This window comes from Phodopus roborovskii, unplaced genomic scaffold, assembly GCF_943737965.1.
Source record: "Phodopus roborovskii unplaced genomic scaffold, PHOROB, whole genome shotgun sequence".
Classification (NCBI taxonomy): Eukaryota; Metazoa; Chordata; class Mammalia; order Rodentia; family Cricetidae; genus Phodopus; species Phodopus roborovskii.
The window spans coordinates 36,235,049-36,260,759 of NW_026126480.1; the positions used below are offsets into that span (position 1 = coordinate 36,235,049).

Here is a 25,711-nt window from a genome sequence, read left to right on the forward strand (position 1 = left end):
CTAAGTTAGGTCCCCTGCATCCTATAAACCGTTTATGGTGGCGCACCTGTAACCCCAGCCCTCAGGAGACAGGCAAAAAGATCAAGAGTTCGAGGTCATCCTTTGGTGCATAGCAAGTTCGATGTTTTCCTGTCTGAAAATCAACAGGGGCCCGAGTAGAACAGCGGGAAGAAACCGATCACTGCATTAGGTGCCCGGGAAGGCAAAGTGCCTGAGTCACCGCTCCAGGTTGTGTTTTTCCGCCTCCCATCCCGCCCAGGTTTTGCTGGATTCTAAGGGAAGCTGCCCGTTACGCCGAGCTCCGCACGCCTGGCCACGCCTCTCTGCGCGGCGCGTTGGCCCCGCCCACAACAGGATCCGCAGATTCGCTACCCGACTGTTTAGGATTATTTGGGCACCTTCCCTTGCCTGAATTTTTTCATGAAACTCTAAGAAGACCTTTTCCCTGTAAGCGTTTCGCCCTGAGTCGGAAGTGGGCCGCTACTCGAGTTGTGCTAGAAGGAAAGAACCAGGAATAGCGGTCGACACTGCCAACAGGGCTTGGCTACCCGGGCGTCATCTTCTCGACTCCACCGCAGGTGAGAGGAGGTGACGGCCAATGCCCAGAACGGTGGCGAATCTGCACTGCAGCCTCATAGGCATTCTAGCTGCGCAAGGAAGGGGCAGGGAAGAGGAGCAAAGGAGCGCGCATCCTGTCCACTCATTTGCCCCGCCCGCCTCGCGAATCTGCGTCGTTCGACGCACCACTCAAATCTCCCGAGCTCCGGCTGGCCTCCTCCCCCTCGCTCCGCCCCCCTTTCCTCAGGGGCTTGTCGCAGCTTTCGTCGCCGCCGATTCGTCACGAACCCCAAGGCCGGAGCAGCTGGATCAGGGTGGTGCAGTCCACTCTCCGGGGGATGCGGCCAATCTCCAGGCTCCCTGGGCTACAACTCCCGAGCCTTACAGGGCGCCGCCCGAGGCAAGGCCGCTACGCCCGGCCCCGTGGATCCGTCCGCAGTACTCGGCGCGAAAGTGCGAATGCAGACGCTGTGCCCGCTGGGCCTCGTGCAGGTGGCGGTGGTGTTTGGTGCGCGCGCCGGGGAGGTGGTGGTGGGGGGGCGCCGCCGCCGCCACCGCTGCGGGGCCGGGTCTCGCGCTGCCGCCGCCGCCGCCGCCGCCTCACGCCGCTGAGGTGCTGCGCGCGGTGGGGGGAGGGTGAGCCGCTCGCCACGAGCGGGTGAGTAGGGCCCTGGCGCGCGTGCGCGGAGCCGGGGTGGGGGGGCACCGAACGCGCCCGGGCGGGAGGAGAGGGCAGCGGCGCGCGTTACCCGCCCCCCCCCCCCCTGGATTCAGGGACCGAAGCTGGGTCTCAGGCTTGGTCTCGCGGTGTTTCCAACGCCCCGAAGAAGTGCCACCTCTGGTCCAGAGGACTGGGGCGCGGGGACGCGAGCGGCTGTGTGGGAGCGGGAGCGGGAGCGGGGCTTGGCCCGGGCCGCTGGCCGGTGAGGAGGCGGGAGGGGGCGGGGCCTGCGAGGGGACGGGGGAGGGGTCTTGCGTGGAGGCCAAGTGGGGCGCGCTAGGGAGAGCGGGAAGGTAAGGGGGCGCGAGATGGGCCTGGGCCCTGAGGGTAGAATTGGGGGTGGAGGGGAATGGAGTGTTACAGTGAACCTGGGTCCTCAGGGCAGCATCTGAGGGAGCCATGGGCCATGCTGAGGTGTGGAAACCGGACTGTTGTGAGAACCTGGAATCTGGGCAAGCCATTGAGGGGACAGCAACGGAGTCAGGCCTAAGCCTTGGACCCCCATTGCGGATCCCTCTTTTCCTGACAGTGTAAATGAGCAAGGATGGACCAGGAAGGTGGGGGAGACGGGCAGAAAGCCCCGAGCTTCCAGTGGCGGAACTACAAGCTCATAGTGGACCCTGCTCTGGACCCTGCCTTGCGTAGGCCTTCTCAAAAGGTGTACCGCTATGATGGAGTCCACTTCAGTGTCAGTGTGAGTGCACCAGAGCTCTTCTTGCCTTCCTTGGACCCCCAGTCTCCTCTCCCCCCATCCTCCTGTTCGGTATTCAACACTACATCTCCTGTCCCTGTAGCTTGGCTTTTTGAGAATGAGCAAGTTATGCTAGCTCTTCTGTATGTGGCTTCATAGAGAGTAGCCTGCTAACTTTTCATGCTGATTTCATCTCTTTCTGTTTACTAGGACTCAAAGTATACTCCAGTGGAAGACCTCCAAGACCCCCGCTGCCATGTCAGGTCCAAAAACAGAGACTTTTCTCTCCCAGTTCCTAAGTTTAAGGTGAGTGTCTGCTTGTCTCCCAGCATGTTGGTTCTCAGAGTGTCAAGGATCTTAGCACCCTGGTCTTCACTTAGTCTCCTAAAGTGGCTAGTCCAGTGGGACACTGACAACCAGATCTCATTGCTATTGAGTCCGTGAGGCTGACATGTTTGGGACAGGAGGTATACTTGTAGAGCTGAGGTGTCTCTAGTAGAGGGACGAAGTATGGGTGGATGTTTGGAAACAGTGTGGCAGTGGGATGTCCTAGTTATTCATCAATTAGGGGGACTTCTAAGGCCACTGCCCACTTGGAGTTCTTTGTTCCTTACTGTCATTTGGGTATGTGCTCCAACTTGTTTGTAAGAGCAGCTCCATTTCCCACTTCAATGGGATATTCTTCAAGCTTTGGACTAAGCCTAGAAAACTGGTGGTTCTTCGTTTCCTTCCGCGTTTGTTTTTTTCCACTGATTCTTAAAGTAATTTATGGGGTGCTTTCGCCTCTTTCACTTTCCCTGAGCAGCCTCACTTAAGCTCTGTTCCCTGGATGTGTATTTCCCATACCTGCTTCCAGCTAGCACCTACCCAGACACTAAAGACTTAAACACTTTATCCTTTTTCTCAGACCTTTTCGTTTTCTCTACTGATTAACAGCAACACCGGGTACTCAGATGATTGAGCTGGAAGCCTAGGAGTCACCTGGTAGTTCTTTCTTTTTCATATCAATCTTTGTTTTTCATTGCCGTTTTCTTCATGCAGAGTCTTAGGTTTTACTTGGTTTTTCTGGCCCTTTCCTCAATTTTAGGTTATTTCTTGCTGTCGTTAGTCTCTGGCACTGTTGTTCTTACTTTACTTTTATTTTCTAAGTGTGTTTTTTCTTTTCCTGTTATTTGTTTGTTTGTTTGTTTGATATTTTTCATGACAGGACTACTCTGTGTATAGCCTTAGCTGTTCTGGATCTCACACTGTAGACTATCCTTGAATTCAGAGATGTGCTTGCCTCTGCCTCCTGAGTGCTTGGGATCACTGGCGAGTGCTAACACCCTAGGGGGCAAGTCTGGTTTTTTAAATTACATTGTTTTTCATGTTTGCCTGCCGTTGTGCACATGTAGAAATTAGAGCACAACTTGTTGGTTTTCACCAAGGGTTCCAAGGATCAAACTCAAGGTTGTCCAACGTGGTGGCAAGTGCCTAAATCCACTGAGCCATCTTGCTGGCATGCTAATGTTTTGAGGCATTGACATGTGATTGAGTTGGGCAGGCCTTGTCAGTTGCTTGACACCATACCTCTATTATATACAAACCAGACCCTGTTCAATGTTTAGAAAACATCAAGATGGATAAGTCCATGTCTTGAAAAATCCATTGTTTTGGTAAGCTTTGAGTTATCTACAAAGCCCAGTAAGAATGCCAGCATCTTTATAAATCTCTTCCTGATTCTTCTCTGTATGAAGAATCCTTTCCTTGGCTTGAAAGACACCTGTCTACACCTCTGTTACCACTGTGTCATGTTTAGATTGTGTGGGTGGCTTATCTTTTTTTTTTTTCCTCCTTTCTTTCTGAGGCATGGTCTCCCTAGGTAACCCAGGCTGGCCTTAAGCTGAGGATATGTATGTGTACATCAGCTCTCAAGTGCTAGTATTATAGGAGTGCATTCTTCACTTATTGCTGCCTTGTCTTTTCTGAGTGGGAATTTTTTTTTTTTTTCCTATGTGTTTCTTTTCTTTCTTTCCCCCTTGGTTTTTCAACACAGGATTTTTCTATGTGGTAGTTCTGATTGTCCTGGAACTTGCTTTGTAGACCATGTTATGATAAAGCTCGAGGGGGACCTTTGCAGATTCCATGTTGGGCAAAGTTGACCAAGGCAGAAGGACAAACATGCCAGGCAGAAAGAGCTTAGTGAGAAGTTTTATTAGAAAGGGAAGGGTGGGGGAGGAAAGAGAAAAGAGGTAAATAAAGAGACAGAGAGAGAGAGAGAGAGAGAGAGAGAGATGACAGAAGAGAAGAGGGAGACAGGAAAAGTCCTGTTTGCCTCAGGGGAAAGGGAGTGGGCAGAGAAGAGAATGGGAAAGAGACCATAAGTGGGCAGGGTTCTTTCTTTTAAAGGGGTCCTTTGCACCTGTGTGCAGACTATGCAACCATGGAACCCTGGGCTGACCAGAGTACTGCTTGAGTGCATTCTGCCAGGAGATGGGCAGGCCAGTGTAATGCCTGAATCTTTACAGGCCAGCCTGGCCTTGAACTCACTGAAATCCACCTGCCTCTGTCTCTGCCACCCGAGTGCTGGGACTAAAGGCATGTGCTACCTTTGTGTTTCTAATATCTAGCCTATGGTAGTCAGTAGAACTGAACTGATAGATTATTCCCTTTTACTACTTCCTTTTGTATGTGTTGATTCTTAAATTTTGTGTGTCTTTTCCCCTTGATTTTTGTTGTAAGAGGAATTCAAAGAGAGAGGTCAGTACTGCTGCAGGGCTCATGATGTCCACTTCACTTGCCCATCATATCAGTCTCCTAGACCTGTCTTGATCTCATGGATCTCTGAAGTTCCCAAATGGTACGGGAACTGTGCTCTTTATGGAAACCCTAGACTAACTCTCTTCTCTTTCCACAGCTGGATGAATTCTATATCGGACAGATCCCACTGAAGGAAGTAACTTTTGCAAGGCTCAATGACAATGTGCGGGAAACCTTCCTGAAGGATATGTGCCGGAAATATGGTGAGGTGGAAGAAGTGGAGATCCTTCTTCACCCCCGCACTCGCAAGCACCTGGGCCTGGCCCGTGTGCTCTTCACCAGCACTCGGGGTGCCAAGGAAACTGTCAAAAACCTCCACCTCACCTCTGTCATGGGCAATATCATCCATGCTCAGCTTGATATCAAAGGTGAGGGCTCCCCTGCCTGTTGCTTAAGGTTGGTCTCTAGCAGGGATTATATCTGCAAATAACTGGCAAAAACCTATTGGGTTCAGCCAAGTAATCGGGGTCATGCTTCCTTACCCAAATTCTTAAGGTCAGGTTTGTTTCTGAACTTAAAGTTTTACAAGTTTTAGAGAAAAATTAAGGTACATGCAAGGTGTGTGTGTGATAGTAATGACATAGTAATGACAGTACCCTATTGTCAATCACATTTTTCTGCTTATAAGAAATTGTACTTAGGATTAATTCTAGGTTCTCCAATGTACTGAGATTTTAGGAGGATTTTATGTATGTATGTATGTATGTATGTATGTATGTATGTATGTACATATATGTATATATATTTATGTGTATGACTGTTTTGCCTGCATGTATATCTGTGCACAGCATGTATGCCTGATGCCCATGGGAGTCAGAAAAAGGTATCAGATTCCCCTGGAACTGGAGTTTTGATGGTTGTGAGCCACCACATGGGTGCTGAGAACTGAACTCCAGTCCTCTGGAAGAGCAGTCAGTACATGTAACTGCTGGGTCATCTCTCGGGGCTCAGTGAAGAGTTTTTGTTTGTTTGCTTGTTTTGAAATTACAGATAGTTCATGCTTGTTTCAGTAGCACATATACTAACACTGAAAATTTTCAGGTAATTGATGAACTGGAATTTTAGTAGTAGAGGACATGCCTAGCATGTTCATGGCATGCTCAAAAAAACAGATCTATGAGGATAAAGAAATAAAGCTGAGCACTATGGCATGTGCCTGTAATCCTAGTGTTTGGGAGACAGAGATGGGAGGATTGTTTGAGGCTAACCTGTCTACAAAGGTGATTCTGGGCCAACTGGGGCTACATAATAAGATCCTGTCTCAAATAACTAAAAGGGAACCGTGAGATAACTCAGTGGATAAGTATAGATTTGAATTTGAATGAACATGACTCATATAAAATCCAGGTATAGTTGTGTGCCTGTAACTTCAGTGTTGGTGTGTAGGGACAAGCAGATGCCAGAAATTCACTGACCAGCCAGCATAAGAAATGGCAAGCTTCAGTTTTAGTGAGACCCTATCTTGAAGGAATGAGATAGGATGAGAATGCAATAATGGGAGATATCCAGTGTCTTTTTTGGCCTCCATGTATATGCACTTGAACAGCCACAAGTCCATCACACACAGAAAAATAAAGATGGAGCTGGTTTGAACTGCTTTCAAGGAATTACAGGGGAGAAATGATACATGGTAAACTAGGTTACAGTGCTATCTAAGGGAAGCAGCTGTTAATTGGTGTTTGCAAGTGGGAGTGAAGACTAACGTTCTCAAATTTGACTTTAGACTCTTATAGGTAACTCATGGCTTTTATGTTTGTTTTTGAGATAGAATTTCACTATATAGCTTTGGCTGGCCTTGAACTCAGAAAAATCTGCCTTTAATAGTTTTTTGGGGTTTGTTTTTTTGACTTTTTTGTTTGTTTTATAGGTCTTGTTCTATAGTGTTGACTGCCCTTGAATTCCACACTTGACTTCATGGGTTTTATTTTTAGTATGTTTTTTTGTTTTGTTTTGTCTCTAAAGATTTATTTTTGCTTTTATGTATGTGTATATTTGTGAGTATATGTGTGTTTGCCTCTGTGTGTGTGTGTGTGTGTTTGCATGTGTTGTGTGTGTGCGCGCATGTGTATATGTATGAGAGTTTGTGAGTGTGTGAGTGAGTGAGTGAGTGAAGAATGAAGAATGAATGAATGAGTGCTTGCACGCACATAACCACAAAGGCCAGAAGAGGTTGTTGGATCCCCTGGAATTGGAGTCAGGGAATTGGAGCCACCAAGTGGATGGTAGGGACCAAACCCAGGTCCTCTGCAAGTGTCCTTAACCACTGAGCCTCTCCAGGCCCTTGTTTTTTTTTTTTTTTTTTTTTTTTTTGGAGCAGGGTCTCATGTTGCCAAGCCTGGGTTTGAACTTCATTTATAGCCAAGGATGACCTTGACTTCTAATCCTCCTTCATCCTAGATTATAGGCTTGTGCCAGTATGCTTAGTTTGTATGGTACTAGGGATGAAATCCAGGGTTTTGTACATACTAGAAAGATATTCTACCAACTTGGCTATACTCCAGTTACCTGTTTCATGTGTTTGAGTCAGTCTTGCTATCTGTCTATGGTTGACCTGTATTAACTGTGTAGCTCATGTTGAGCTGGATGGACTCTTGGCCTTGTCTCAGTCTCCCAAGTATGAGCATTTCAGGCATGTATCTCTATACTGACACCACTTGGTTTTTAAGGAATATATCCTTCTGAAATTTTTTTTTTCTTTTTCAAGACAGAGTTTAGGATTTCTTTATGTAGTCCTGGCTGTCCTGGAACTCATTCTATAGACCAGGCTGATCTCAAACTCACAGAGATCCACCTGCCTCTCTGTCTTTCTAGTGCTGGGATTAAAGGTGTGTGCCTCTAACTGGCATCCTTCTGAAATCTTTTCTTTTTATATTTATTTGTTGTGTATTTGCATGTTCATTGTGTATGTATGGCCTCAAGTGGAGGTCAGAGGGCAACAAGTGGGAATTTATTTTTTCCTTCCACCATGTGGGTCCCAAGGATCCAATTTAGATTTTCAAGCTTTGTGGCAGGGACTATATCCACCTAACCCCTTCCAAGAGCTTTTACGTCATTGTGCAAAGCAAATAAAATGCCTTTGTGGGTTGGGTTGACTCTTGCAGCTGCAGTTCTGGAACTTTAATTTATAACGTAAGGGGTAAGGTCTTAGCAGCAGATAGGCCTTCTCTACTTTGTGAAGAGTATTTTCTTAAAGTTTATAAAATACTCTAGTTGAGGTATGTGTAAACTATGAGTTTACAAAATGAGGTGGTTGTATTGAACCTAGGCTCTCTCATGCTAAGCCATGAATGGTTGCTTACCCATATTAATGTTTTTTGTTGTTTTATATTTAAGAGGTAGAGATGAGCCAGACTTTGTTTTATAAATCTGCAAAAGAGAAGTACATGGTGGTATATATCTGGTAATCTCTGAACCTGAAAAGCAGAGACAATAGTATCAGGCATTCAAGGTCATTGTTTTCTATATAGCAAGTTTGACCAGCCTGCTTATACGAGATCTTATTTCAATAAAATAAAAAGAAAGGATATAGCTAGTCAAAACAACAAGCAGGTAGAAATGAGGTACATGTTCCCAAGGATTAAATTAAATATGAGACTGACGTTCAGCAGGCAGAGACAGGCAGATCTCTGTGCATTTGAGGCCAGCCTTGTCTACAGAGTGAGTTCTAGGACAACCAAAGATACATGCTGAAATCCTGTTTTGAAAAATCAGTGAGAGAGAAGGGGAGGGAAGAAAGGAAGGGGGTGGAGACAGAGAGAAACTGATATTTTCAAATATACAACTCAAGAAATTGTAGGAAACTTGAGGCCTGAGGAAGAAACAAAACTACCAAACCAGGGAAGTTGTTTTTCTTTCTGACCATTGATTTCCATTTGTCTCCATCTAGGACAGCAACGAATGAAGTACTATGAATTGATTGTCAATGGCTCCTACACTCCTCAGACTGTGCCCACTGGAGGCAAGGCCCTGAGTGAGAAGTTCCAGAGCTCTGGTGCAGCCACTGAGACGGTGAGAAGCTTGTGGCTGCCATGGTGTTAGGCACATGGACTCATTACCTGGTCACCAGGAATAGGAGCCATCTGGGAAGGTCCTAAACTTTACTGTTAAACATAGGAAGAGCTAAGGAATGGTGCCTAGGTGCTTTCAGAAACAGAGAACTGGGATTCTTGTTTTGGGGTGGAACACATTTTTAAATTATTCATAATCTTTTTCTCTTTCTCCTTGCCTCACTTCTTCTCCAGACTGAAGCCCGCCGACGATCTTCCTCTGATACAGCTGCCTACCCAGCAGGCACTGCTGTGGGGGGCACCCCTGGCAATGGCACTCCCTGCTCCCAAGATACAAATTTCTCCAGTAGTCGACAAGATACCCCATCTTCCTTTGGCCAATTTACCCCTCAGTCCTCCCAAGGAACCCCCTACACACCTCGGGGTAGCACCCCCTACTCTCAGGACTCTGCGTACTCCAGCAGGTAAGGAAAGCACACCTGTCTTGGCCTGAGCCATTTGATCTGGGAGCTACAGCTGTGAAGAACAAGTCCCAAGTGTCTGTGAGAAGGGATTGGAAACTTTGTTTTAGTCTCTAGTTTCAACTGACCAATTACTATTTCCTGGGATACTAATGTGAGACCTAATCAGCACATAGACAGATATTGAGGGTTTTGTGTGTGTGTGTGTGTGTGTGTGTGTGTGTGTGTGTGTGTGTGTGTGCGCGCGCGCGTGCGCATTTGTAGTTATAGACGGACGTCTACCATCATGTGGGGGTTGAGAATTGAACCTGGATCTTCTGCAAGAGCAGTCTGTGTTCTTCTGGGCATCTCTGCAGCTCATTTTTAGATTTTTAAAGATTTTTGTGTGTCTGAGTGTTTTGTGTGCATGTATGTGTGCACACAGTATTCTTAGTGCCCATGCAGAGGATCACCTGGAGCTGGAGTGAGAGATGGCTTGAGCTACCATGTGGGTGCTGGGTTAGAATCTCTATCTAGAGAGGAATTGAGTGTGAGAACAGAAACAGGTTTGGTCACATTGGGAAGAGCCTCACTAACTCCCTGGCTGCTTCTTCAGCAGCACTTCAACCTCCTTCAAACCCCGGCGGTCAGAGAACAGCTATCAAGATTCCTTTTCTCGACGCCATTTCTCTGCGTCTTCAGCGCCTACAACCACCTCTACTGCCACCTCAGCAACTGCTGCAGCCACTGCAGCCTCCTCTTCCACACCTTCATCCTCTTCATCATCATCGTCCTCCTCCTCCTCTTCTTCCTCAGCCTCTCAGTTTCGTGGTTCTGACTCTAGCTACCCAGCATATTATGAAAGCTGGAATCGCTACCAGCGTCACAGTTCCTACCCACCTCGCCGGGCAACTAGAGAGGACCCTCCTGGGGGTCCATTTGCTGAAAATACAGCTGAGCGTTTCCCACCTTCTTATACCTCCTACTTGGCCCCTGAGCCCAACCGATCCACTGACCAAGACTACCGGCCCTCTGCCTCAGAGGCCCCACCTCCAGAACCTCCAGAACCTGGTGGTGGTGGTGCTGGTGGTGGTGTCGGCAGCGGTGGTAGTGGTGGTGGCGCACCTAGCCCTGAGAGAGAAGAAGCCCGGACTTCTCCACGCCCACCTTCACCTGCCCGTTCTGGCTCCCCAACCCCAGAGGCCACCAACGAGAGTGTCCCATTTGCTCAGCACAGCAGCTTAGATTCCCGCATTGAAATGCTGCTGAAAGAACAACGATCGAAATTTTCTTTCCTGGCCTCTGATACAGAAGAAGAAGAAGAGAACAACAGTACAGGCCCTGGGGCTAGAGATGCAGGGGGTGAGGTGCCTTCTGGGGCAGGTCATGGGCCCTGCACACCCCCTCCTGCCCCAGCTAATTTTGAAGATGTAGCACCTACAGGGAGTGGAGAGCCAGGGGCTGCCCGGGAGTCACCAAAGGCCAATGGACAGAATCAGGTGAGCTTGGAGCCAGCCATAGGATCTGGGAAGGAAGCTTATATCTTAGGGGAGAGGGAAGATACTCAGACAAGAAAACAAATTTGAGGGCAAGCTCAGGGAGCTCTAGTAGGAGCTGTCTGTGACTCTCCTCCATGTCCTACAGGCTTCTCCATGTTCTTCCGGAGAAGATATGGAGATCTCTGATGATGACAGGGGTGGTTCACCACCTCCAGCCCCAACGCCTCCCCAACAGCCGCCACCGCCGCCGCCACCGCCACCTCCCCCTCCTCCTCCCTACCTTTCTTCCCTTCCCCTGGGTTATCCTCCCCACCAACCTGCCTACCTCCTCCCACCCCACCCAGATGGACCACCACCCCCTGAGTACCCTCCTCCACCTCCACCACCACCACCCCACATCTATGACTTTGTGAACTCCCTGGAACTTATGGACCGACTTGGGGCTCAGTGGGGAGGGATGCCCATGTCCTTCCAGATGCAGACCCAGATGTTAACTCGGCTCCACCAACTTCGGCAGGGCAAGGGATTGACTGCTGCCTCAGCTGGTCCTCCTGGTGGGGCCTTTGGCGAGGCCTTCCTCCCTTTCCCGCCCCCACAAGAGGCAGCCTATGGCTTGCCCTATGCTCTGTATACACAAGGGCAAGAAGGTCGTGGGGCATACTCCCGGGAGGCCTACCACCTGCCTTTGCCCATGGCAGCCGAGCCCCTGCCTTCTTCCTCAGTCTCGGGAGAAGAGGCCCGGCTGCCTCATAGGGAAGAAGCAGAGATGGCAGAAAGCAAGGCCCTACCATCAGCAGGCACTGTGGGTCGTGTGCTGGCTACCCTTGTCCAAGAGATGAAGAGCATTATGCAGAGAGACCTCAATCGCAAGATGGTGGAGAATGTGGCCTTTGGAGCCTTTGACCAGTGGTGGGAGAGCAAGGAAGAAAAGGCCAAGGTGAGGAGGTCTGGTGCTGGGGACCCTGGACACTGGGATGTTTTGCTGGAGGAGACAGACCTTTGACTTTCCTAGATTGCGCAGTTGAAAGTAGGAATGAGAGAAAATGAAGTGAATGTGGGCATTATGGGTAGGGGAATCAGACACAGAGCAAAAGGTAAGCACAGGCCTGGGTCCAGGAGAGTTTTGTCCTGGCTCCTTTGTTGCTTGTAGTGGACAGAACTCTTAAGTGTTTCTGGGCCTGTCTTCAGTTCTACCATTTGTCACATGTGGATGACCTAAATTAATCAGACTTGAGAATCTGCTTTAATTGGCCATAGATAGTGTCAGTTAATGGATGTCTGTGTTCCTGAGTCACATTGTTGATTCTTGGGCAGGAGGGAATACCCGTGCTCTGGTTTCTGCAGCTCAGTCTTCCTACTATCTGCAGCCATTCCAGAATGCAGCCAAACAGCAAGCCAAGGAGGAAGATAAAGAAAAGATGAAGCTCAAAGAGCCAGGCATGCTGTCCCTCGTAGACTGGGCCAAGAGTGGCGGTACCACAGGCATTGAGGCCTTTGCCTTTGGGTCAGGGCTACGAGGGGCCCTGCGGTTGCCTTCATTCAAGGTACCCAGGAATGTGATGATGGGGAAAGCTGGTGGGCCTCCCTTCCTGGGGAAATGGTGGTTGGGAGTCGGGTGAGGCTGTGGTGATGGTAGTTGGGTTTTTGTTTTTAATTTTCCCTCCCTCCCTCATCCTTCTCCCTGACTAAGTTCTAAGTGGGCCCTATTTTTCTGCATCTGCCAGGTAAAGCGGAAAGAGCCATCAGAAATTTCAGAGGCCAGTGAGGAAAAGAGACCCAGGCCTTCTACTCCAGCTGAGGAAGATGAAGATGGTAAATAGAAGAGAAGGGTGGTCTGCTTAGAGTCTGATAGGAAGCAGGAGAAGAGATGAGGGGGTCAGGGTTATCTCTAAGGGTGAGGCACCAAGTGGAGACCTTGATGCAGAGTTAAAGTGAATGGAAGGAATTCCAAAAGGCATCAGAAACATCAGATAGGCTTCTTACTGAGTTATGGTTTAGTTATGGTTCTTAGCTCTGCCATGCTGATTTAAATGGTTCTGTGTTTTGGTTTTTCCACTTAACAAAGAAGAAATTTCACATCTGGAGTTCACCATCTAATGCTTTTGTGGTACAGCCTTCCTAGTCTGTTGAAGTCTTTGCTGTTGGTTGGTAGCTTGTGTGACTTGAAGCTTCTTTATTGAGTCAGAGTTGTTTCCTTGGAGAACTCTGCCTTTTATTATTTTCTTGGGCAAGATAAAAAGAGTTGGCATCTTCTTTCACCCAGCTTAGAAAATAATGAAAGAAAATCTGTGGGATGTAGCTTAAGTTGTATGACATATTTGTGTGTTTGTCTGTGCCAAGTTTCAACTTTCCTGTCTGTGAGTTCTGCCTGTCAGTGAAATGGGCAATAGTCAGTATAAAGTTCCTTCCATTTGGGATAGAACAGTAATTACTGATAAATTGTAACTGTTCCAACTTCCTCTTGCAGATCCTGAGCGAGAAAAGGAAGCTGGGGAAGCAGGACGTCCAGGGACCAAGCCTCCAAAGCGAGATGAAGAACGAGGGAAGACACAAGGCAAACACCGGAAATCCTTTGCTTTGGATAGTGAAGGGGAAGAGGCATCCCAGGAGTCTTCCTCAGAGAAGGTAAGAGGTTAGGCGCCCGGTGTCTGCCATAGCCTTTCCTGAACACCTGTTTGTACAGACAGCTTCTCACTGAGCGGGAACCCAGGAAACCAGCAGGGCTTCATGAGTGAAATCTTGTCTTTTTCCTGTTAGTCTCAATTTGTCCTTTTTTTTTTTCCCCCACTGATGGAGGGACTGGGAAAAGAGGGGAGGGGAAGAGGGTGAAGGGCACGGACCCTCATCCAGCCCCCTGCTTTGGCAGCCATGACAGGCTATAGAAAAGACTCAGCAGCATGTGCTGAGCCTGGGACCTTGCCCAACATTCAGTCTGTCCTTTTCTTTGAGGATGAGGAGGATGATGAGGAAGATGAGGAAGATGAAGAGCGGGAAGAAGCTGTGGATACCACCAAGAAGGAGGCAGAGGCATCAGATGGTAAGTGTAGACAGTGGGGTGGAGTCCAGGTATGGGGAAGAAGGGATTATACTATCTTGTTTATCTTTTCCTAAATTCATATACCTTTCCTGCTGGACTTCTGGCTACTCTTGCCCTTCACAAAGATAGTTCTTTTAGCAATGCCTTTTGGAATCCTGGAACTCTTCGGAACATTAACCCTATTATTTCAGAGTACTCCTTTTTCTCAAACAGGTCTCCCTATGGTCAATCCAACAAAGTCTGTTTCTTCCCCAGGTCCTAGAAGTAAAGGGGATTCATTCTCCTCTTTTACCTTCTCATCTTAGAGCACTGCTCTTCCTGTGAGGCCTAGCCATCACTGCAGACAGGCTACTTTTTAAGGGTGATGACCGAGATCCTAGGAAAGAGCCACTGTTGTCTGCATGGTGATAGGCAGTCTTCTGAAATACTGTTTCAGCAGTGGCCAGGGTTGGTCTCACAGAAGAAGAAATGGGCTGGGTTACCTGCTTAGAATGAAGACAGCTGCAGGTCTGTAGGTCCTCCTGTAGGTGCCTTCCCATCAGCTCTACCTCTAACATGCATCTTAAATTTGTCTTCTTTGTTCCTTCTGGTGTGCATTTCTTATTTAAGTTCTTAGAGACAGGGTCTTTAGCCCAGGCTGTCCTTAACTTCTTGTTCTGCCTCTACCTAAATTGGAGTGCTAGAATTACAAACATGCCATCATGTCTGATGTGTGCCATGCTGGGGATCAAACCTAGGGCTTTGTGCTAAACAAGCGCTCTACCAATTGGCGTGCTGTCCCCTGGCTCCTTTGCTGCAGTCTTGACTGATTCTCTCTATGTCCTTCCTTCTGTTCTAATCCATTTTCCAAACTGCTAATAAAATTTTCTTTCCTAAAATGTACTTTTTAGGAAATGTACTCTCTTTTCTACAAGGTCTTTGCCTGATTCCCTACTTTCTGCCTAAGTGATACTATATGTCATTTTAGTCAGACTTCCTCCTGTTCATGTGTCCTTTTCAGCTTGTCTCTCCGTGTTCCATTTCCCACCATCACTACCACCTTCTAGCTTACTCCATTATGGAATTCATAGATGCATCTTTTTTCTCTCAATCCCTTTCTCTCTCCTTTCTCCTGGCCTCATTGCCTTTCTTATCCTTTCAAGTGCTGGGATTATAGGCATATTCCATCATACCTCTTCAGGATTTCTTAGTGCTCTCTCATCTAATATTGATCTTCCATAAGTGTGGTGTGTATATAATGTTTTGGGGCTGTGCCATGATATGTATGTGTATGTGTGTCAGCTCTCTCCTTCTACCATGTAAGTTTCAGGGTTCAAACTCAAGTCATCAGTTTGGCAACATGTGCCTGCTGAAGCCATCTTGCTGGACCTTTGTTTTGTTGAGGAAGAGTCCCACATATCCCAGGGAGTCCTCTAACTTACTATGTAGATGAACATGACCTTAAACTTTGGGTCTTCCTGCCTCTACTTCTAGATTATATGTACCTACCACCATGACTCGCTTTTTATTGATTGATTGATTGATTGATTGATTTGATTTATTTTATTTAACGTTATTTTATGGACATTGGTGTAAAGGTATCAGATCATCTGGAGCTGGAGTTATAGACAGTTTTGAGCTGCAAGATTTATTTATATCTACAATGTTCTGTCTGCATGTATGCCTGCAGGCCAGAAGAGGATGTCAGATTGAGTTACAGATGGTTGTGAGCCAGCAGGTGGGTGCTGGGAATTGAACTCAGGACCTCTGGAAGAGCAGCCAGTGCTCTTAATGGCTGAGCCATTTCTCTAGCCCCTATTTTAAAAATTTTTAATTGTTTTGTTTTTTCAAGACAAGGTTTCTCTGTGTAGCCCTGACTGATCTGGGACTCATTCTGTAGACCAGGCTGGCCTCAAGCTCCCAGAGATCCACTTGCCTCTGCCTCCTGAGTGCTAGGATTAAAGACATGCACCACCACTGCCCAGCTGACTGGCTTTTTATTTTAATTAATTTCTTTAATTTAGCATACAATATAAGTTGTTCATTGTGACACTATACATTTATATGACTCTGCCTTCCCTACTCCTTGCTGGTACCCTCTCTCCTGAATTGGCCTTCCTTTTGCTTTGATGCCACATTTGTTCATTGCCCTCCCTTGTTCTTCCCTTCTTTTAGACCTCTCTCCACTCCCTCTACATACCCAGTGTCCTCTCTACTTTCAAAGCATGTACTGTTATTCAGTCCAGCTTCCACAAACGCTCTTTGGTAGTCCAAGCTGGCTGCCTGCCAGTCCCCAGGTTTCTTTCTCCCTAGTTTTGTTTTGTTGTTGTTGTTGTTGTTGACACTACTGCTTCATCTCCATTTCTTTGTGTGGGATGTCTCCTCCCAGACTTGTTCTTTTAAGTAGAACCCAGGGCTTTCCTCTCTGCGTATTTCATTCCCTTATGCTGCTGACATTATCACTGTCATCAGATACTTGCTTATTTAACCCATTGACTTCTTGGACTTCTAGCGCCTGGCCTAGAGCCTCACATCCAGAGTACCTAGTGAATGCTCCTTCAGCTTGACCACTGCTTGTCTCTTCTGGATTTCCAGGTGAAGATGAAGACAGCGACTCATCCTCCCAGTGCTCTCTGTATGCTGACTCAGATGGTGAAAATGGTAGCACTTCAGACTCTGAGAGTAGCAGCTCCTCTTCCTCATCCTCTTCCTCCTCCTCCTCATCTTCCTCATCAGAGTCCTCCTCTGAAGAAGAGGAACAGTCAGCAGTCACTCCCCCAGTGTCACCAACCCCCAGAGAAGTCCCAGAACCCCTTCCAGCACCTGATGAGAAGCCTGAGACAGACAGGGTTGTAGATTCCCCTGTCATGCCTCTCCCTGAAAAGGGGACATCACCTACACAGCCTACAGGTAGGTGGCATGGGACAGGTGACAAGATTAAAATGTATGTTTGTCAGTGTCTTAGAGAACCATGTCTACCTACACTCTGTACCTGAGGTGTTGTGTATATGTAGGGGAGTTAAATGGGCACATAGTAACACTAACCCATGACTGAGTTCTTTGCATTCCTTTGTAAATGTGTATGGCCCTTGTTATTTTATAGCACATGCATATGATTGATGATCCTCCTCTAGAGACTATTCATTCATGACAAGAACTGTTCTCATCCTTATAAAGTTTTCAGTCTATAGGGAGATACAGGCCAGTTAAGCATTAAATGCATAAAAATAACTATGATTTCAAACCAAAAAAATACTATGAAGGAAAAGTGCAAGGAACTCAGGCTACTGAAGGCATCTGTGGGTTTGGGAACATCCTGCTATAGCACAGTTGGGCTGAAGTCTGGGTAAAACAGACCATGAGGAGGAATTAGCAGATATATAGGCTCTGCATAAGGTACAGATGCAAATTGGAAGACCTAGAAGCAAGTTCACCTTATGATGGGTTGAACATTTAGGGTGGATAGTGGCTAGAACTGTAGAAGTAGGTGAAGACTAGCCCGTCCAAAATGTGGAGCCTATGTAAAAAAAAAAAAAAAAAATTTTGCCATAGAAAGCAAATCATTAGATAATAGTGCAAAGAGGAGTTGAAAAGGAGCCAGGGACACTATTCAGTGGCTGGGAAGATAAGGAAGAATGGAGAAAGGAAGCTAGGGCTTAGGGGTCCCTCTGAAATAAAATTTTAAAAAATGTTAGCATCCATAAGATGCTAACCTCTTCTGACACCTTATATACTCACAGTCACGTGTGAGTCTCTGGGCAGCAGAAACTCCTTTCATTCTTCTTGGCCCACATCTGCATCCCAAAAAGACTATTCTGGCAGGAAGAGAGAGTTGGAAAAGGGGGAAGAGATATAAGTGTTGCATTAGAAGGGATACAGGAAAAATATAGTCTAGTATTGGGGGTAGAGCCCAGTAGGTAAAGTGCTTGCCATACAAGCCTGAGAATTTTTGGGTTTGATTTTTATCACCCACATAAAGATGTGACTTTCACTTGCAGCCCCAGGTTTGGGGAAGCAGAGACAGATCCCTGGGGCTGAGCTCATTGTCCCAGTGAAAAACTGTATCTCAAAAAACAGGGTGGAAAAAAAAAACAAAACAGGGTGAACAGTTGAAGAACTACACTTGAGACTGAGAGTCAGGGAGGGACCGAGGAAATAAGTGCAAATAGAAATAAAGACAGGACAAATGACTACATGCCACAAAAAGTTGTTCAGTAAAGGGATCTAGGATTACGGGCACTGGTGACTTGGAGTTGAGGTGTGGCCTCTGGACTTTTGAGTTAAGCGATTGGATTATAGACCTGAGGCCTGGGAAGAACAGTCTGCCCAAGAGCAGGGAGAACACTGATGCACACTAGTTGTCCACCTGGAGAAAGCATGGGATGAGAGAGTGTGGGCAAAGGACAGAGCCAGAGAGGGGTACGTTTTGTTCATCAAGCAAAGCAGAGCCTTAAGGTAGGGGTTAAACCAGGTGTTGTGGTTGTAGTTCATGCCTGTAAACCCAGCACTGGGGAAGTGGAGGCAGGAGGGGCAAAAGGTCAATCAAGGTCATCCTCAGCTACCTGTTGAGTTTGAAGGCAGTTTGGATATGTCTTTTAATTTGTTTCTTTTTAATTTTATGTGTTTGTGTGTCTGTGTACTGCATGCATATAGTACCCATGGAGGCAAGACGAGGTTGTCAGATCTCCTGGAACTGGGATTACAGGCTGTTGTAAACCACCATGTTAGGTGCCGGGAACTAAACCTATGTCCTCTACAAGATCAGAAAATATTCTTAACTGTTGACCTATTTCTCCAGCTCCTCTATCTTTTAAAAAAAGGAGGTTACAATGGAAGATGATTCAGTGGTTTAGAACACTGGAAGCTCTTATAGAAGATTTGGGTTCCATTCCCAGCACCCATCTGGAGGCTTAAAACTATCTGTAATTATCATTCTAGGGTATCCACAGGCAGTGAAAGCAACCATATACAGAAAAGTTTGGGTTTTTGTTTATGTTTTGTTTAAGAGGGAGGTGTAGCCAGGTATGGTGGCACAGGGTTATAGTCCCAGCCTCTTGAGAATCTGGCAGGATATCAAGTTTGAGACCATCCTAGGCTATTCAGGCCTAATCTTGACAATTTAGCAAGACCCTATTTCAAAATAAAATTTTGGAAAGGTCCAGCAGTCTAGCTCAGTGATAGTATTTACTTAGCATGCATGAGGCCCAAGGTTCAATGTACAGTACTGAATGAATGAATGAATGAATGAATGAATGAGTGGGTGGGTGGGTGGGTGGGTGGGTGGGTGGGTGGGTGGGTGGGTGGGTGGATAGAGAGAGAGAGAGAGAGAGAGAGAACAGAGCGCCACATAAGTTCTAATAAAATAGAAGTGCCTTGGACTTGACAGGTCATTGGAATTACAGATTTCAGATAGATAGTTGAGATTGAAGGCAAGTATTAAGGTAAAATAACAGTGAGCTGTGTGGTGGATATGCACCCCTTTAATCCCAGCACTTGGGAGGCAGAGGCAGGCAGATCTCTTGAGTTTGAGGCTAGCTGGATCTACAAAGTGAATTCTAGGACAGCCAGGGCTATTACACAGAGAAACCCTGTCTTGAAACACCAAAAAAATAAAATAACAGTGATAGCTAGTTTTCTGTAAGGGTAGAGTATACAGGGCTGTGTGGCTTAGTGTCAGAAGATTGGGGAGGACCTAAACAGGTAGTCCACACTTTCCTCTGGAAAGTGGCAACTTAATAAACAGTAGCCTAATTGAAGACAGGATATTGAGTGCCTAGTGACAGCAGGAAATTTCAGTCAGTTTAAATAGCAGAAGGGAAAACTGGGTATAATGGTACATGCCTGCTATCCCAGCATTTACAGAAGAATCAGCTTCAGCTTCATCTTGGACATCAGTGAGTTCCAGGCTAGTCTGAGCTATATGAGACTTCTCAAAAAGCAGGGGATGGGATGGGTGAGTGTATATGTTTACATGGTATGACTGACTGGAAGATTGAAATCTTGAGACAAGCAGAATACCTTAGTTTTGCCTTTGGTTTGTCTTCTAGTTTGGTTTATTTTTGCTCTCTCTGGGAATTAGGTTTCCTCTGTTTCTCCATTCCAGCTCAGTGTTCATACCTACCAAACTACCAGGCTAGCAACAGGCCAACCAATCCACCTACTATCTTAGACCCTCTTAGGAAAGCTTCTGATTGGGCCAGCTTGCATCAGGTGACTCTCTTTTTGGTATCAGTTAGTGATGGCCCTGAAGGAGAAAGCTGGGAGGAACTAACTTCTAGGGTCTTGCTTATAAGAATTTGAGCACACAGAGCAATTCCCCCCCCCCCCCCCCCGCAAAAGTAATTGTATTGATTGAGCAGGTAACCCAAAAATTGTATCCAAAATGAAAGCATGGGGAAGTGAGGGAACAGAAGGATCTGTGTGAAGAAAGCGGAGTTGGATGTCTAGTTGTATAGTTTGCCACTGTCTGAGACTCACGTGATAGCCAGGACCTAGGCTAGGACACCCAGTGCTCCCAAGTAAGATACACTCAAATTAAGTCACTATGTGCAGCTGATTGCTGCCACTTATTTCTGAAAGTGGTAGGGCCAGATGTAGAGGCTGAGCCCACAAGTGTCTAGTCACAGAATATGTTCTCTTCCAGTGGTCTTAGAAACAGTCTGTAAGCCCAGTGTTAATAGGAGCCCTCCCCTCCCCAGTTTTCCTAGTTTGGCTAGACATTTGATTTGGTTGGTTATCCCATTCGAATGAAAGCTTCCTGCACTTAACTGTTTAGTTTTCCATACCCAGCATGACCAGACTCAGTATATGCTGGAATAATGGACAGGTACTATCCTGTTCAGGGAGTAGTACACAATGCTGAGAACGATATGGGCAGGAGAGAGGCAGACAGAGTGTTGGCTATGTAATATCACCATGAGTGTACTAGATGGAAGCTAAGGCAGAATGGGGTAGAACTTGATGAAGTAAGGCTGCCTCACTCCAATATAGCTGAGCCCAGGTCTCCAGCCCTAACAATTGTCTAATGAGGTTGGCCTTTGCCTGTGTGCTTCTATCCCTAGGTTCCGCTGAGGAAACACCTTCTAATATACCACAACCTCCTCCAGAGCCACCAGCTGGACCTCCAGACCCTGCTCCTCGACTGGATGAGCGCCCCTCTTCTCCTATCCCTCTCCTACCCCCACCCAAGAAACGCCGGAAAACTGTCTCCTTCTCTGCTACAGAGGAGGCGCCAGCTCCAGATCCTCCCCCAGCTGCCACACTGCAAGCCAAGTCTCCTGGTCCAGCCTCTCGAAAAGTTCCCCGGGTTGTGGAGCGGACCATTCGTAACCTACCCCTGGACCATGCGTCTCTGGTTAAGAGTTGGCCTGAGGAAGTGGCCCGAGGGGGTCGGAGTCGGGCTGGAGGTCGTGTCCGCTCTGCTGAAGAAGAAGAAGCCACGGAGTCAGGGACAGAAGTGGACCTGGCCGTGCTGGCTGACCTAGCCCTGACTCCAGCCCGAAGGGTTTTGGCTACAGTGCCCACTGGTGACGACTCAGAGGCCACAGAGACCTCAGATGAGGCTGATCGCCCAAGCCCTCTACTCAGCCACATCCTCTTGGAACACAACTATGCCCTGGCCATCAAGCCCCCACCTGCCACACCAGCACCTCGGCCCCTAGAGCCAGCTCCTGCCCTTGCTGCGCTCTTCAGCTCCCCAGCTGATGAAGTCTTGGAGGCCCCTGAGGTGGTGGTGGCTGAGGCAGAGGAGCCAAAGCAACAGCTGCAGCAGCAGCAGCACCTGGAGCAGGAGAGGGAGGATGAAGAGGAAGATGAGGAGGAAGAGGAGTCTGAGTCCTCAGAAAGCAGCAGCAGCAGCAGCAGCAGTGATGAGGAAGGGGCTGTCAGGAGGCGCAGCCTCCGTTCCCACACTCGACGAAGACGGCCACCACTCCCACCCCCACCCCCACCCCCTCCTTCCTTTGAGCCAAGAAGTGAATTTGAGCAGATGACTATCCTATATGACATTTGGAACTCAGGCCTGGACTTGGAAGACATGAGCTACTTGAGGCTCACGTATGAGCGGCTGTTACAACAGACCAGTGGGGCTGACTGGCTTAATGATACCCACTGGGTTCATCACACAAATATCCTGAGCCACAGAGCCTGCTTGCACCCTAGAGCAAAACAGGGCTGGGATGGGGTCAGCTTTCCCTGAGGTCATGTGGCCAGAAATGTCACCCTCAGGTCAGTCCTATGGCTGCAGTGGTCTCCTATCTGTCTTAAGTTACTGTGCCTTGATTAGCTTTGGGTTCTCTAGTTGCCAGCTGTCTTTTCCCTCTGCCTTATGTTTCCTCTGACTGAACAGGTTCTATCTGTCTCCTGAGTATTCTCACCATTGGACCAACTTACCCTGTAGGCTGGGTCTGGGGTGGACAGGAGAGGTGTGAGCCTCAAGGGACTGGCCAGTAGGGAACCTGTTCTCTTCCTTAACACCCTGCACTCACCAACCTAAGCACTCCAAAGCGTAAGCGACGGCCCCAAGATGGGCCTCGGGAGCATCAGACAGGATCTGCACGCAGTGAAGGTTACTACCCCATCAGCAAGAAGGAGAAGGACAAGTACCTGGATGTGTGCCCTGTCTCAGCCCGACAGCTAGAAGGCGTGGACACCCAGGTAGAGCCCTTCCCCAAGCCCTAGCTTGCTGCCTCCTTCCTGTCCTTTAAGCACTCATCACCTGTCTTGCTCACAGGGGACTAATCGGGTACTTTCTGAGCGACGGTCAGAGCAACGTCGGTTACTGAGCGCCATTGGCACCTCAGCCATCATGGATAGTGATCTGCTAAAGTTAAACCAGCTCAAGGTCAGGAGGGGAAACTGGAGGAGGGAGGAGACCCAGTGAAAAAAAACCACAGCAAGGAGATTGCCCCTGGTGGGGTCCTGTGGGATAGGGGAAGGCAGGAGGGGAGGGAGGGGAGGTGCAAGTTTGTGGGAACATCCAGCAGTTAAAATTACCTTTTGTTCTAGTTCCGGAAGAAGAAACTCCGATTTGGCCGGAGCCGGATCCATGAGTGGGGTCTGTTTGCCATGGAACCCATCGCAGCTGATGAGATGGTGATAGAATATGTTGGCCAGAACATCCGCCAGGTAACCAGCCCAGTCCCTCACTATACAACATCTTGGGATTTCACGCCACCATGTGATCTTTTGTACAAAGCCTCACTCATTACTGCCACTGCCAAGTTTTGATGTTAGGGTCCAACCAAGAACACTGGACAATAATGATAGTAAACAGTGGTGTTGATACTGGAGGATTGTAGGTGTTGTGGGGACCCAGAACCTCCCAAAGATCTGCAAGCTAAAGGGTAATGAACTCCAGGGGCAGCAGGATATATGTTCCAGTTCTAGGGACAGCATGTGCAAAGGCTCAGAAGCTGTGTCCTCTTAGGAGGACAAGGCCAATGCATCTATCTGTTCAGGGCCAGTGACAGGGATGTGAACCTGGAAATGCAGGTGGAGCCAACTCCTCAGAGCTGGAAACATAAGTGTAGCCTTGTGGATGGATGGGGAATGTCCTGGAAGTTGTGCAAGCAAGGACTTGAAGCTAATAAGCTCCCTCTGGCCGTGTACAAAAGAGCTTGTGTTGGCTGGCTTTGGTGGGGCTTAAAGGCAGGCCAAAGCCAAGGTATGGATGAGGTAAAGGCAACATTAGTGACAGGAATCTAGCCTGTGGGTACAAAGTGGTTGATGGAACCAGGTAGTTGACTATAGAGGATGAAAATAATATGTCAATGTAAGGAGTAGGGTTTTTCCGCCCGCCGATTGTTTTGTCCTGCCGCCGCGCCTGCCCCAAATAACACATCGAGAACTCTGTATTATAATTCTGTTGGCCAGTTACTTGGTTCTTATCGGCTAGCTCTGTCTTAAGTATTAACCCATTTCTATGTATTTCCACGTGGTCTTACCAGCGAGAGGCGGCTGGCGATTCTATTCTCTCCAGACTATCTTGACTCCTCCTTACTCCTTCCTCTTTCCTCCTTGTCTCCTAGTCCCTCCTATCTTCCTTTCCTATTGGCCAACAGTGCTTTATTCATTAACCAATATGAGAAACATATATACATAACGGCATCTCCCATCATGTCAAGGCCTTCTCAGGACATCCCCAGTAGCTTTGAGGAATGTGGTTGGGAGCAGAAGAACGAACAGAAATGTGCTCAAGATTTATCCCAGTGCAGATGTGAGCTTGGGGCCCTAGGGTTTTAGGGATGACATCCCACAGTCCTATTGAAGTGGACTTGGCTGGAGATTGAAGCCTGGGAGGAGTCCTCACTTAGAGCTGGTGGTTAGAACTCTGCAAAGGGCTAAGGTCATCCAGTGAGAGTGGCAAATGCATTGCCTATTTCCTGGGAATAGCTGCCCCTTGCCGAAAGGCCTTTGTCCTGGCCCAGACCATCTGCCATCTGCTCTCACCAGCTGCCCAGTAGGTATCTGGGAAGGCTAGTCCTAGGAAATAATTCAACTGAAGGCATGATCACTGTCACATGAGAAGCTGCTCCAGGCTCACAGCATACTGTGAGCCCCACTGTGGCCACACAGGTTCTCAGAAGAGCCAGTGCTATTTTCCCTAGAGTCCTTCTGTGACTGACTGGGTCAGAATGGGTGGAAGCAGGTAGGCCCCAGGATCTGTTGGTTTGGCCAGCTAGCTCATGCAGTGGCTGAAGTTCATGACTCGTGTGCATCTCATCCTCCCAGATGGTAGCTGACATGCGGGAGAAACGCTACGTTCAGGAGGGCATTGGCAGCAGCTACCTTTTCCGGGTGGATCACGATACCATCATTGATGCCACCAAGTGTGGCAACCTAGCCAGGTTCATCAACCACTGCTGCACGGTACACTCAGGGCTGGGCCGGGGCTGGGCTGGGCAGGGGTGAGGTGGGGCTGCAGCTTACACTGCCCCTCCTGCAGCCCAACTGCTATGCTAAGGTGATCACCATCGAGTCTCAGAAGAAGATTGTGATCTACTCCAAGCAGCCCATTGGCGTGGACGAGGAGATCACCTACGACTACAAGTTCCCACTAGAGGACAACAAGATCCCGTGTCTGTGCGGCACTGAAAGCTGCCGTGGCTCCCTCAACTGAGGTGGGGCAGGACCGGTGCCCTCACCCCTATTTATTCCCCCTTGGTGCCCTAAGCTCCCAGCACCCCCAGCCTTAGTGGGCTCAGCAGGGTCCACATGCCCCCATCTCCACATGTGGGATAGGGGCCCTGAGCCCAGCAAGGGAGCCTCAGTCCTTTGAGGTAACTTTTGACTTCCCTATACCCATGCCCAGCCACCCTCTTAATTTTTTTTTCTTTGCGGAGAAGATGCTGTAAATGTTTTGTAGCTGCCAGCAGCTGTTTCCTGTGGAAACCTGGGGTACCAGCCTGTATAGATGCTATTCTTAGGGGCTAAATAGCCCCCTCTGCTTCATGTTAGTGGGGACTTCCCCTTCTGCTCTATGTGCACCCCTCCCCAGTTTAGGGGGTCTCTGGGGCAGTGGCCATGTTCTCCCCCTGGGGGGGGCCTTTGGCCCCTAGTCCTGGGAACTCTGTGCCTGGAACCCTGCCTCATCTGTTCCTGCCAGACCCTGTGGGTCACCCTCCTACCCTGGTGTCTCAGGGCTCTGGCTCAGCGGGCCAGGATGGTGGGGGGCAGGCCCTTCTTGTTGGGCTGGATTGTACATAATGTTAATAGTGAAAACCCAACGCCACATTTTTATAATTGTGATTAAACTTTATTGTACAAAAATGCTTGGTCACTATCTTTGGGAAGAGCAGGCTGGGATGCAAATTGACATAGTGGGTGAAGCAACAGAAGGGGGAAATGGGTGGCTGAAGTTTGGGGTGAATAGGCTTACAGACACAGCAGTACTGCTGTGGATCAACCACCTAACGGACCGTGCCAACCATGATTTATCTCCCCCTGGACACTAGATCAGGCTTCCCTTTTCTCCCCAGAA

The 25,711-nt window shown here is 48.1% G+C and overlaps 1 protein-coding gene across 6 annotated transcripts; it reads left to right on the top strand.

Annotated features, from left to right (window-relative positions):
• The first annotated feature begins 282 nt into the window (after positions 1 to 282).
• On the top strand, positions 283 to 25,500 carry Setd1a (SET domain containing 1A, histone lysine methyltransferase). 6 transcript variants are annotated; one of them, XM_051193090.1, is made up of 19 exons: positions 901 to 1,050; positions 1,809 to 1,973; positions 2,181 to 2,276; positions 4,867 to 5,137; positions 8,656 to 8,777; positions 9,011 to 9,240; positions 9,833 to 10,715; positions 10,861 to 11,652; positions 12,083 to 12,259; positions 12,440 to 12,527; positions 13,183 to 13,340; positions 13,665 to 13,752; positions 16,327 to 16,641; positions 20,793 to 21,857; positions 22,214 to 22,386; positions 22,463 to 22,573; positions 22,738 to 22,857; positions 24,463 to 24,600; positions 24,677 to 25,500. In XM_051193090.1, the coding sequence occupies exons 2-19, from the start codon at positions 1,824 to 1,826 to the stop codon at positions 24,848 to 24,850; spliced, it is 5,151 nt and encodes a 1,716-aa protein (XP_051049047.1). In that variant the 5' UTR covers positions 901 to 1,050; positions 1,809 to 1,823; the 3' UTR covers positions 24,851 to 25,500. The 6 variants fall into 6 exon arrangements, with proteins under 6 accessions (XP_051049045.1, XP_051049043.1, XP_051049047.1 ...); XM_051193088.1 differs by lacking the exons at positions 901 to 1,050; positions 22,214 to 22,386; positions 22,463 to 22,573; ... (1 more) ...; positions 24,463 to 24,600; positions 24,677 to 25,500 and adding an exon at positions 283 to 578 and having other exon boundaries at positions 20,793 to 21,996; XM_051193086.1 differs by lacking the exons at positions 22,214 to 22,386; positions 22,463 to 22,573; positions 22,738 to 22,857; positions 24,463 to 24,600; positions 24,677 to 25,500 and having other exon boundaries at positions 871 to 1,011; positions 20,793 to 21,996.
• Positions 25,501 to 25,711: the final 211 nt, after the last annotated feature.